Source organism: Lepisma saccharinum, chromosome 9 (assembly GCF_977018435.1).
Source record: "Lepisma saccharinum chromosome 9, izLepSacc3.1, whole genome shotgun sequence".
NCBI lineage: Eukaryota > Metazoa > Arthropoda > Insecta > Zygentoma > Lepismatidae > Lepisma > Lepisma saccharinum.
The window spans coordinates 42,766,161-42,780,025 of record NC_139237.1 but is presented as its reverse complement, the minus strand read 5'-3'; the positions used below and the strand labels follow the sequence as shown (position 1 = coordinate 42,780,025).

General features: G+C 34.7%; 1 protein-coding gene across 4 annotated transcripts in view; it reads right to left on the bottom strand.

Moving 5' to 3' along the window:
* LOC145992033 (uncharacterized) overlaps window positions 1-13,865 on the bottom strand; it is a 280,869-nt gene that overhangs the window by 59,978 nt on the left and 207,026 nt on the right. The window contains exon 4 of one of the 4 annotated variants that reach the window (XM_083128147.1): window positions 2,645-3,016. The exons of the other annotated variants lie outside the window; for them this stretch is intronic. Within the exon in view, the coding sequence (XP_082984273.1) occupies window positions 2,725-3,016 (292 nt within the window). The 3' untranslated portion in view covers window positions 2,645-2,724. Of the gene's footprint in view, window positions 1-2,644; window positions 3,017-13,865 lie in introns of those variants that run through there. 4 annotated transcript variants of the gene reach the window in all.

Below are 13,865 nucleotides of genomic sequence, written 5' to 3'. Positions count from 1 at the left end.
CTTCGTCATAGTTTTTACATGTTCTTTGAGAATACAGGTTGAGACGAACTTAATTATTATTGTAAAGACTTTTGCAAAAATTCACAGCTGGTTTCAAGTGATAGTTCAACATATATCACATGGTTTCTAAGCTGAACACATTCCGAATATATACACTATTTTCTACATCTTGAATTCACTGTTGTTTAACACATACAGAAGAGATAATATCATTCATTTGATAATATAATTCAAATATACTCATTGTTACAGTTCAATACATGTACTACAATAACCACGAAACCTTGATTTACACCCTCATGACTAGGGAACGGAACTTTATGTGCTAAAAAACTCAGAAATATTTATTTTTTATGTGTCATAAATGTTGAAAATATGTGATAAAAACAGGAAAATATGTGACAAAAATAAAAACATTTGGTAACAAAAACAAACTATAACATGCATTTTAAACACCTGAAATTAGTTTCTAAATGATTATCTCTTAGCGAGCTATTTTTTGGAAGAGTTGCAGTGGATCACCATAGTTTTTCCAAATTCTCCATTGTAAATCTGTGACGATTATCTCTACAAAGCATCTTATATTGTGAGAAAGATCGCTCCACGTCACAAGAAACAATTCTTGCATATTTGAAGCACGAAATGTCACTAACACTGAAGTTTTCCAAAGCTTCCTCTTCCTCTACTTCACCTCCTTCCAAAACACATGCAATTTGGCACAATGTTTGAAAACCTTGGTTTTTCCCCAAAAATTCTGTACATTTAGACATTTAAATCCAGTGAGTTCTTTCAGTTTCGTTTCTACTGTACGGACTTCACCAATGGAAGCTGCCAAAGTGTTCGCGGACGATTCAAGCTTTCGTATGGAATTAGAGAGAATGGACAGGTTTGTTGAGATGTATGCCAATTCGACTTTTAAGGAGGACTTCATCAACTGTTCTTGCAGAATTCTTCTTTGTCGAGATCATTTACAACAGATACAATTTTTTCAAAGTTCTGGGCATAACATCTGCATCCAACCAAGTGCCCCATCGCGTTACTACAGGTGTAGGGGGAAGGGGAACCTCAGGACATTTTTGTTTAAAAATGTCTATTCTTCTAGGCGACTTGATAAAAACTTTCTTCCCATTTGAAACCAGTTTATCGACATTGGGATAAAGAGCTCTTATCTTTTCACATATTCTATGCAACGCATGAGCCACACATGTAACGTGCACCATTTTGGGGTAGCTAACGGCAAGACCACTGCATGTAAGCTGCAGCATCTGTCAAAAGAACATTGTCAAATTTTATGCCTTCTGGCCACAATAGCTGCATTGCTTCATTAAAAAGCCTTGCTATCGTTACGTGTAGCCAGCCCCAGCTACTTACAGCTATTTTCTCCCAATAGGATCGTAGGCGAGGTGCCAGAAGTCTGCCAGCGAGGGTGTTCAAAGACAAAACAAACCTAGCACTCTCGCTATGAAAGAGGTGCGGAGAATAAACATTTTTCCTTCTAGGATTTCGAGGTAGATGAAGTCAATGAGCGATTTTATGTATTTAAAATGAAAATTCGCAAAATATGTATTTACATACGGAAAACTGGAAAATATGTGTTTTTATGTAAAATAAAATTTGCTGTGTTGACATATAAGGCTATGATCAGAATTTTGGCAAAAATGAGGGTCTCTATCTTATCGCAGAAAAAACATTTATTTACCTGAAGTTCCTTTCCCTACTCATGACATGTATTTTACATCCCTATATATACATAAAACAACAGGATATAATATTTTACTGCATATTACACTGAAATTATCTTAGCTACACTGGCAAAATATTCTACTAAATTTTGGAAAAAGTAATTCAAATTAAAACTTGTTGTCAGTTATTTATAGTCAACTTCAAAACTGTTACAACAGAAAAGTGCATATTGTAATACAATGTCTGCAAAAGTCACTAATAGTGCTTCTGCAATTCCATATCAGATAGAGATGGAAAAAAATATTTTCTCAACTTAAAATATGAATTACTCTGATCTATACAAACTAAAATACAGTCCTAGTGAAGAGCTACCAAATTTTAACAGAATACTCTCAGAGGAAATGTACCATTTTTTTTTACTGCTTCTGCTAAATATCAGTTTTTACTCATAAACTAAAAAAAAAAACAAGACACATGTATTGTAAATACACTTTAACCCCGATTTTAAATTTCTCCCCATTACTGTACATCAATATTGATGGTTCCAACATAGCAAAATGTTATAAAAATTTTTCAGATTTTTAAAATTTATTGCATTCTAAGTTTTTCCTCCTTGGCTCCCTGAAAAATGCATATGTGAGGTTCCACTGTATTACACAATCCTTTTTCTCATGCCAGTGCACTGCAGCATACTGCGAGTTCAACCAGATATCAAAGAAATATCTGATAAGTTCAGTTTCTTTATGTTTCAATTTGGACTATCTCCAGATATCTGTGTCACTGATAATTTTGTAATAAACAACATGTGTTATCAGTGATGATCTCTTTAAAGTCTTTCTAATTTCAAACCCACATATTCATGATAACAGAATTTGAAACTAAAGAAATACACAACACAAATCACATAAACCAAGGGCTGATGGAACTAGATGCATCAGAATTTGCTCCAGATGTGATTAGAATGATAACCCATTGATACAGATTGTTTATTCACCACAAAATGTATATTTTAAAAACACTGTTTAGCTGTTCTCAAATGAATTATGACATTAAATTTCTGTTCTGCCTTTTATTATAAACCTCATCGAGCACTTCTGGCGCATGAGTCAAGAAGTGACGTCTTAAATGGCTTTTTTGGTTGAAACGTTTATCGCATACAAGACAAACAAAGGGCTTTTCGCCTGTGTGGATTCTGAGATGAGTTTTAAGGGCATATGGAGTAGGCCAGTCCCTTAAACAAAATGAACAAGTGTTCCCTGCTTTCGCTGAGTTGATATTCTCTCCATTTTCTGAACTTACATCCATAATCGAATGATCAGATGCAGCAACAGGCCTGAAAGTAAAGGAAAAATGCTGGTATCAGATGCTACTCCAATTATAACTGTAAACTAAAATAATATTTAGAATAAAAATACAGTAATATTACCAATTCATAAATATTATATAAATGTGAATTGTTATTTTTTTACAAACCAAGAAATGTTGGAGACAAGTGCTTTATAATGTTCAAACTTATATCGTTGAATAATTCTAGGTTCTTACATTCTGCTGAAATACATTAGAGCAAGATAAATAAGGCAAACATTCTAAAAAATTGCTACCACTGTTCATTTCAAGGTTTTAAACACACAAGCTTGTTGGCTTGGTAGTCTGGCATGTTAAGTGGTAGACTTTCAATATCACCACAGCTGTTCCTAGGTTCAAGTCCTGGATTGGGTATGAATGTTCTTTGAGTGTTGCTTCTTCAATTTTATCTAATCATCACTCATCTTCATCATTACAGTTAGCTAAATAGTGGCAGGAAATATACACTAAATAATAAAAATGCAAATACAAACAGATATGCAGGGTTATTAAAAAAAATTGTTGGGCTTTCAATATTTTTTTTCTGGCATGCATACCACTTGATGAAGACACTCAGAGTTTTATTTCATTACAGACAATACCTAGTAGATATACATTGACCGTTAGGAGGCAGGCTCTCAGGATAGCAGGTCACAACTCTGAGAAGCATGTTTTGTGCTCAAATTCCATAAAAGACAGTCACTTACCATTGTCCAATACACTTCTCAGAAAGTCTTCCTTTGTGATCATTGCATGGATCGAAGCAGCATGTGGCTTCATTAGTCTTCTCCACAAGATAAAGCACACTGTCGGTTGTGGTGAGTTCGAATTTTCTAGGACTCGGTTGGAAAGCCTCCCTAACCTTGCTCACTTGTGCTTCTGTTTCTCTTTGTGCAGGCACAGGGGCGTAACGAGACTCATGGGGGGCCCTGAGGCAGACTACTTTAAATGAAGCCCCCAGTTACTGTAATTATTACAAATAAAAAAAAACTTGCAAGACATCATAAAGCCTCTCTTTTAAGTGTTTTGAGATTTGGGTGAACTACGTGGAAGGTCACCCCTTCCACCCCAGAAAAACGTATTCTCTCACCAGATTTGTTGAAACTGAGTGGTATGGTATGGTGGTGTGTTGGGGGTGGTGTGCAATGTGAGGAGAAGGGAGAGGTGGCCTCCTCCATCGCAACCCCTCCATTCACCCCTACACCATACCATACTACTTAGTTTTTGACAAGCCTGGTGAGCGAACCATGTTTCTCTGTACCATCTAGAACTTTAATCTGGACCTGACAACTTTGCAGGTTGAACTCACATTTCTACTTCCACCACTTCTTTCTCTCTATAACTGAAAATGCGGCCATAAAAATTTAAATTTTTCCAGTGTCTGATGAGTGTTTCCTTCTTATTTGTTACACACACAAACGCATATACATATAGGACTGGCCTATTACCATACTGATCTGATACGAATATCACTCTTGCTGATTTCAGATATCGATAGTTGAAAATTGTAACGTATCAAAGTAGCTCAGAATATTTACAAACTTCCATATGTAGATTTTCTATTGTACTTTTTCATAGCAAAGCAATCTACAAGAGTTTTGCTTCAGAATATTCACATGATTTAATCACCAAGACCATTTCTTCCCACAATGTTTTTGTAAAAATAATGAATATTATGCATTTTACATAATTTGCAGGATACTTTGACTTCACAAGTGTCATGTTGCATTTGTGTGAACTCCAAGAGACACTCTAGCTCCACAGAATCAGTGATTAAATTCAAACCAATAATTTCGGATACTGATACAAGATCGATGTCGGCTCAGCTCTCATATTGCACAGTAGTAGCATGCCCAGGATATTTGAAAGGGGAAGAAGAGGGAGGGGCTTAAGTACATTTTTCTTACTAGTCAGCCCTCATTTTGTCATCTCTTTCCTGCCTTTGACGTTCTTTTTTTATGGATATTGGGCCATGCGGGAGGGGAGAGGGGTTATAACCTCTGCCAACCCCTCCTTGGGCATGCCACTGGCGTACAGTGCTCTATGGGGCTACAGAATTATTGTGCAAGTATCATAGTTGCAATTAAGACTGTTGTTGTGATAATCCAGGCTTGGCAAAGACGGTAAACAACAATCACATCAGAATTACTACTTAAAACCCACACAATGAAAGAACCTACTTGGAATTCTAGTTTTGTCTTTTGCGTCAGAAGACAGGAAGGGTCACATGAATCCCTGAACCAATAAGGTTGACCTAGTTGCCATGGTGATGGGAAATTCTTGTGGTACACTGCATTGCCAAACATTTGCCTCGGAGCAGCAGTTTGGGATCCAAAGTACGGCTAAGATTAACAGTCACCATCAGTTGGCAAATGTATGGGTCTCTGCCTCTTGATGAACTGCGAGCGAAGGTGTATGTTGACACCAGAAGGTATCAATTACAACCGATCCAAAATCAGGATTGTGGCAACACCGTCAATTACACTTGGAAACTCCCACACCTGGAAACTAAAAGCCTGGGCTGGTTCTTTCAATGCATGGGCTGTAATACAATTACTTTCTGGCAAGAGAAAATCTGTTTCAGTGTTTTTATTTTTGCATCTACTGCATTGCAAATAACCTAAGTACACAGAAAAGTGATATTCCACAACAAAACACAAACAAACAAAACAATAGTACTGATAGTGATAAAGTAAGGTAAACCATTACACAAAATACAAGTACAAGAACATACAGATAAATGTTGCAGAAACCTTACCAACGTCTAACCAGTCATTACTCCATCACTGAGTTACAGAGACCACTCTGTCTTCATCTAATTTTTCAATTTGTTGATTTACTTGCATAAGAATTATATTAACCAGTCATACTGCAATATACACATGCAACACTGTGAGGGAATTTTAAAAAGGAGAAGTTGTCCAACTAATGGTATGCTAAAACCCTGTGATTTACATCTGGTTGAATCAGCATTTTTCACTACGATTTTAAAATTGTACATCTTCTGTGAGCACCAAATACAATGTAATACATAATTCTATATGTAATTGATTCAAATTTTTCTTATGATCATTTAAAATTTAGAAAAAAATATCAATAACTACCAAACAAAATTAGTTCCTTTGTATATATACAAGTCAAGATAGTTATCAAATAAAATTAACCTTCATTTTTATTTAATCAGTGACCTTTACTGCTTCATGCAAAATTTTATGATGATTCAATGAAGCTTTGGATGGCAAAATTTTTCCACATGTCGCACAATAAAGTCGTCCTTCTTTATGAAGCAGCAAATGGCGTTTCCAACTACTTTTATGGCCAAAAGATCTATCGCAAACATGGCAGGTGTAGGGCTTCTCTTTTGTATGAATTCGCATATGAATCTTAAGTTCAGCTGGACGAATACATTTCTTTGAGCACCAAGAACAACTATATCTCCTTATGGATGGGATTTCCATGAGGGCTGCATCCTTATGAGCAGTGCTTGTCTCAACAATGAAGCTGAAAAAGAGAAGAACAAGCACTGGTTATTCTAATCCACTGAAGCATTATTTTCTAGCTACACACTATAACAATTTTGTGTGTGCATGTTACTGTTACTTACTTCTTATAGAGATTTCACACTGAATTGACAAGTGAAAAATGGCAGGTGCCATGTGGTTTCACACTGAAGTAGCAAGCAACACTTCTCCACAAACTGCACACACCTGACTATCTCCTTTTTCTTTTGGTCTGGAAGAAGCATTCAATGCGTATGTGCAACAGACACATCCAAGTGACAAGTGGAGTGTGTCATGTCTTTCCAGTGTGAAACATTGCATATATTTCTTAACATTCATTTTCGAGTTACTTGCTACTCAGATGCTAGGAGACATGTTACTCTCATGTGAAGTCTGTCTTAAAAGTAAACTTAATCCATATTGGTAATAAATTTTATCTTGCAATTAAACTCATTTGACCCAACAGTTGAAATAAATAATAACAATATGCAAATCTCTTCGATATTGTCTATGTAGGTCAATGGGTCACAACTTGATGTATGTCAGCTACCACAATGCCATCACATGGTTCCATGAAGCATTAGTAGAGGCACATATTTTTGGTAAATAAAGAAGCAAAATTTCGGTACAAAAACAGAGTCGATTTCGGGTTCAAAAGCGGTAAATGAAATAAAATTTCGGTGTTATAGCGGTGAATAATCACATCAAAAGTGATATATAAAATGACATTTTGGTTTTAAAATTGTGAATATAATCCTAAATTTGATTTAAAAACTGCACTTATTACACAAAATAAACTTACCCCTTCTAATAGCACATTTACGTAGTTACCAGAGTATTAAGTTTATTCCTGTGTAAAGGGTTCCATTTTTGCTTCTCAAATATTTACAGCAGAATTAATCAATTTTCCGTGGATTGCATAACTCACAGGATACTTCAGACTTCAGAAAGTGTCGCGTCGGTATATAAATGGTAAATTTCGTGTTTATTAGTATATTTCGCAATTTGCAGTTCATTTCGCATTATTTCGTGACAAAACAGGGTAGAAAAATGCGCCTCACACCTTTCAGAAACATGAAAAATGAACATTACAGCATGTTATTTCATATTTCGTGTTTTCGTCAAATACGAAATTTGCATGCCTCTAAGCATTAGTAACAAAGGACATAAGTTTAAACTTATGGTCACTATTTTTAATGACTCTTTGCCACAGGTAGACTTGAATTCTATTCTCAAAGAAGGACCAGGATCATAATCCAGGTATAAGTCGAAAGTTTTAGTAGCAGTTATTAAACATATAGGAAATAAAATAAAACTCAAATTGGTCAAATCAAATGTATATTTAATTCTGATATTATTGACTTATCTTCGACTTTCATAAATGCACAGAGAAGTTTCTGGATTCCAGTGATGTCCAACTGTTTATTTCTACACTGTCGGCCATTTATAAATTGTCACTTTCTACCTGATACTATGTGACACTTTGTTAAGTTCTTAAGCGTTTGAGGATTGTTGGAGCCCTAAAATATCCTTCAGAAAGATGTGCTATGAAGTACCACACAATATGCATACTATGAAAAAAATTTGGAAATTTTGTATTTTATGTTCGTAATGTCTTCTTTTTTGTCTCTCTTTTTATTAAACGATAATACTGCACATATTATAATTCAACACAATGCTCTTCTACACTTGCATATGCCAAAATAAATATTTTAATACACAATGTGGAGTCAAAGTGTCAAAAATAATTAAATGGACGTTCTTTTTTTAAAAATATATTTAAATAATAAAGCTCTTTATTCAAGAAAAGACAAATAGTACATTGACACACTTACATGTTACATGATACCAAGAAAAGAACATAATTTCAATAATTGTTCATCTCATCCGAGAGTTTTTTTTTTTTTTTTTTTTTCAAAGGCTGAAATCCACACATCAACATATTATCACCCAATGCAGTATGCTTAGTTGAAAGAAAATGGAAAAATTGAAAATGGTAGAAGGCCAAGGAGTAGTTGCACTGTATTAATGATAACTGTAAGATATATTCAAAACTCTGATATCTTGTATTCAGTACAATAGTCTTCAAACGCCTTTGGAAATATTACTGAATGTGCTTACACTAAACATATTATAACATATTGTAATTTTCAAAGTTACAGATATAACATAGATTTGTACATGAATAAAGTAAACTTTTATGATAACATGGCATGTTCTATATGTGACCTGTATATGAATATTATTTGTACTTTTGTTTATTTTACATCATTTTTCTATCTCACTAGTTTTTTTAATGATAAAATTAAATGCTAAAAAGTGAAATAGAAGACTTCTTAACAAACACAATAAAATACCCATGTCTTGCCCAGGATTAAAACCCAGGATGCCTGGTACACAAATCGCAAATGGCTGTCATGAAAACTGGCAATCAAATAATCAACAGTTCCTATTGGATGATAATAACACATACGTATATTCAAAAAACTGCCAATAATTTATCTCATAGTTCTATAAATAGATAATAGAAACAAGAAATAACCTGGAAGTTTGGTGGAATGAACAAAAAATATTAACTCAGAAATGAAAACAAGCGGTGACACAAGTTGAAAAGATAGAGATCAGACCACAATAAAATACTATGGATGTATGAAAAGAATATAAAGAAAGATTATCCAAGAAAATGACTGAATAAGGAATAAATAAAAAAAAACATAACTATGGATGTGGAATGATGAGTTGAAGAATAGGTACACATTGAGAAGGTATGGATGGATTTTTCTTGTTCACATGTGAAAGATGCATACTACAACTGAGAATATAAGGAGTATATAATTTTTCAACAATGCTTCCATTTGTTGTTTTTCCTATGCCATGTAAAGAGATTTTTGTATGAGTTTCTTATGTGGTGGTTTCTTTCTCAACATATCAGAGGCATCTCGTGACATTATGTTAATTAAATCTTGATACACTATAAGTCATCTTAAATCTACAAAGAGTGAAAATTTTATAAAACCATGCATTTTTTATAAATTAAAGTTCTTTAAATTATATTTGTATCCTTTGAACTGTGGGTAAGCATGACTAATAAAGAATTCCAAATATATTTGTCATATTTATTTTCCTATTTTCACATCTCTTTCATTTTTATTTCTTCACACTAACTTTATTCTCATGGAGAAGTAACAGTTATTGAAACCCATAATTTTTACATTCATGTTTTACTGTAAAGGTAAACTTAAAACCTGTAAAGGTTTCATGATACACAAAATGGGTTCTCACTCATTTTGCCAAAACAAATTCCAATTTCAAAATGGCTTTTCACATCATTCTATAATGATTTAACATACTAAATGAGCAATATGTCTTCAAGAACAGTTTTATATGAAATATTCCCAAAATATTGACTTCCTAATCCTGGCAAGCAAAACAATTTAATTTCCCTGAATATGTTTAAGCAATCAAAGTCAGTGGGAACCCTGACAAATAATGTCCATAAAATCAACACAGAGTCAAAAATTTTGTTTGTAATTTCTGCACTAACTCTGGTAAATTTCACATCAAAGCAGCAAGCGACATCTGTAATGTGTCACTTGAGGATTTCACCAAATACAGTAAAACTTCTCAATAACAGAGAGGCCTGGGGGAAAAATAAATGTCTGTTATTAAGAAGTGTCCGCTATTCAGAAAAAAGTGTAGGATATTACACTATACGATAAGGATATTACAGTATGTACTTTACGAACATAATGTTTTTCTTCCTCCATTCAAGGAACAAAATACTGTACTACATATGGTGAATTTAAAATTTACTAAAGTATCCCTACATACATTACAAATTTAAAAAAATACATAAAATGTCACTGATCTGTGTTTTTCCAACAGCAAACTGCACGACCATGTCTCGAACACTGAGTTTCTCTTTCTCGTAGACGTTGATGACCAACTTTTTCCTTTAAAGTCAGTCGTTTGTGTTTCTGTGACATCGTAGCAGAAGTGACACACATTTCTTAAGATAACCACAAAGAATATTACTGTCTGTACTTTCAAAAAGAAATACGTTCAGTGAAAAATGAAACAACATGCGCTAGTTCGAAATACTGGCCATTGTTGTGTCGAATTCCAGGAATTGCGACAGTTTCAGGCTGTCCGTTATTACGAAGTTTTATTTGCGTTGGGGAGGTAGTTTTCAGTGTCCACATCCATTATTAAGAATGTCCGTTATTGAGAAGTAATATTGCCATTGAATTCCATCTCTTTCTGCCAGGAAATTTAAAAATGTCTGTAATTTAGAGGTGTCTGTTAGGAGAAGTTTTACAGTACAAGCTTGTGCCAATTGGCATGAATTGCTTTCTTCTCAAGTGTTATATGTTGCATGTTGCTTGTCACTTGGGTGTGAAATCTCCGTCATATGATGGTGAACATTTTAAAGTGTCGGGAGCTGCACATGCACATGCAATTCTCTACACATTTTTAGGAGTAATATGCATCATAGAATGAGCTTTCAGATGAAGATCACAGGTGAAGCTTCTGCAGCAGACGGTGCAGAAAAATGGTTTTTTAGAAGAATGCTGGGTGTCCAAGTGTCTCTTCAAGTGATGTTTCTCTCGGAAGCTCTTGTTACAAAATTCACAGATGTGTGGTTTTTCTCCGGTGTGTATCCGAACATGTCTTTTCAATTCAAATGAGGAATAAAACCTCTTGCTGCACCAAGAGCAAACGTGGATCTTTTGACAGGTCTCACCATCCAAAAGTATAGAGAATGAGGCCGGAACGGAGCTGAAATACAAAACAGCAAAATTTGTTATACATTGGAAGAATTTTGTATCCATATTAGAAATATGCACAGATTATATAATATGACTATGTTCTTGCTATATGCATAATCATTACTGTGGTTAGTTGGTTTTATGGAAAATTACCACCATGTAATTTTCAGAAATACTGATAAGTAGCATCACCAGAGAATTCAGTTCGGGATGACTCAAGGGTGAATGAAATACTCTGGTAGTTCCCTTTCTTAACTTCTCTCTCTCTCTCTCTCTCTCTCTCTCTCTCTCTCTCTCTCTCTCTCTCTCTCTCTCTCTCTCTCTCACTCACCCACACTTTTCTTCCTCTTGTTTACTTACTTCCCTCTTTCTCACTCTCCCTCTACTTTTCTATCCCTCTTTCTCACTCACCCTCTATTTTTCTATCCCTCTTTCTCACTCTCCCTCTATTTTTCTATCCCTCTTTCTCACTCTCCCTCTACTTCTCTATCCCTCTTTCTCGCTCACCCTCTATTTTTCTATCCCTCTTTCTCACTCTCCCTCTACTTTTCTATCCCTCTTTCTTGCTCTCCCTCTACTTTTCTATCCCTCTTTCTCACTCTCCCTCTACTTTTCTATCCCTCTTTCTCACTAACCCTCTATTTTTCTATTACTCTTTCTCACTCTCCCTCTATTTTTCTATCCCTTTCTCACTCTCCCTCTATTTTTCTATCCCTCTTTCTCACTCTCACTCTACTTCTCTATCCCTCTTTCTCGCTCTCCCTCTATTTTTCTATCCCTCTTTCTCACTCTCCCTCTACTTTTCTATCCCTCTTTCTTGCTCTCCCTCTACTTTTCTATCCCTCTTTCTCACTCTTTCTCTACTTTTCTATCCCTCTTTTTCACTCTCCCTCTATTTTTCTATCTCCTGCTACATCTCTAACTTTTTCTGTCCTTGTCTCTCACTTTTCTTAGCTTGCATATCTCCTTTAATAATCTTTTTCTTCCATTCTTCCCATATTTTTCCACTTGCTGCTTCTCATTCTCAATCCATTTATTCCTGTGTCTATGTGAAATTGTCACTACACTAAAAATAATTCTGAATATTTCTCATGTTCTATTTGGGTGAGCATAAGGGTTACAATTATTAGGGCTGAAACAATAATATCAAAGCCAATATTCTTATCCAACCAATGCCAGTACTTGAAAATTGTAATAATTCAAACTAGTTCAGGGTATTTATAACTTTTAACACATAAGGTTTCCAACTATACCATAGCAATCTATGAGTTTTGTTTTAAACTATTCATAATTGTACATGAGATAATCATTTAAATACAAAATTAATTTCTTCTGACAATGTTGTAAAACAATGAAAATTATGAATTTTTCATAATTTCCAAATTATGTGCAGACTCCATGAGACACCGACTCCAGAAATATATTGACTGTTATTGGTGAATTAATCGCTGATAACAATATATACACACACACACAGTGGCGGCGATTAGGGGGGGGGGCAAGGGGAGCAGTTGCCCTCCAAACTTTTAACCACTTTTATCCCCGCAATATGCTAAATCTTATCTACGAAGGGAAATATTCTGTCTTTGCCTTCCCCCCAGTTTTGGAACCCAATCGCTGCCAATGTATACACATACACAGTTGAACCTTGATTTTACATTTTTTTGAGGACCAAGGACACAATTTCCTTTATCAAGGTTCACATAGTAATTTTAAAAAATATGCAATATCTGATTACAGTTTGTCTACTGCTAGTACAGCAAAATCAATTAAGCTTTTCACTTACTTTCATGAAAACTGGTTGACTTTACAAGTTACATTCTAATTACTTGCATGGGTTTAAAGTTTAAGAAAGTTTTCATGGTCAAATGTTTATATAGCATTTCTACTCTACCTGTAGGCAAAGAAGTGCATGCAATTTAAATACTATCATTTAAAAAAGTGGTTTTCATGATGTACTAGAGTTTCAAAGACATGCTTTCAGATGATTCATGACTTAAATGGACTACCAGAACCTTACATAATCCAGAGAAGCAGGGATTGTTGACACCCTACCCTGTTGGTTCTCACTGCTCATGTATTCCACTGTTGGTCCGTGGTTAATACATCTTCTTACATATTAAATTACTACTTGTTTTGTTATTATTTCTCCCTTGATCTTCTTATTGACTTCCGTTATTTATTTCTATGTGTGTTACATTAGAATGCATTAATTATTTCAATTATTTCTCCTTTTAATTAATTTCAGTCTGTCTACCATATAACACCTCCACACTGAATTCTTTGATGTGCAAGTGATGCCATCTCTCTTTGTATCTATAAATGGGCTATTATTGTGACTAGAGAGAGCCCCATCAATGTCTTTAGGGCAGGAGAGTGGCTGTCAAACGCCTCTCTTTGTGTTGCCAAATCTAGGAGGAGGACTGTACAGAACATAGTGGAAGTATTACTGCAAAATTCCATATTATTATTATTATTATTATTATTATTATTATTATTATTATTATTATTATTAGGGCTGAGCTGATACCACTTTGAACCGATACCGATGCTGATACTCTCACCGATA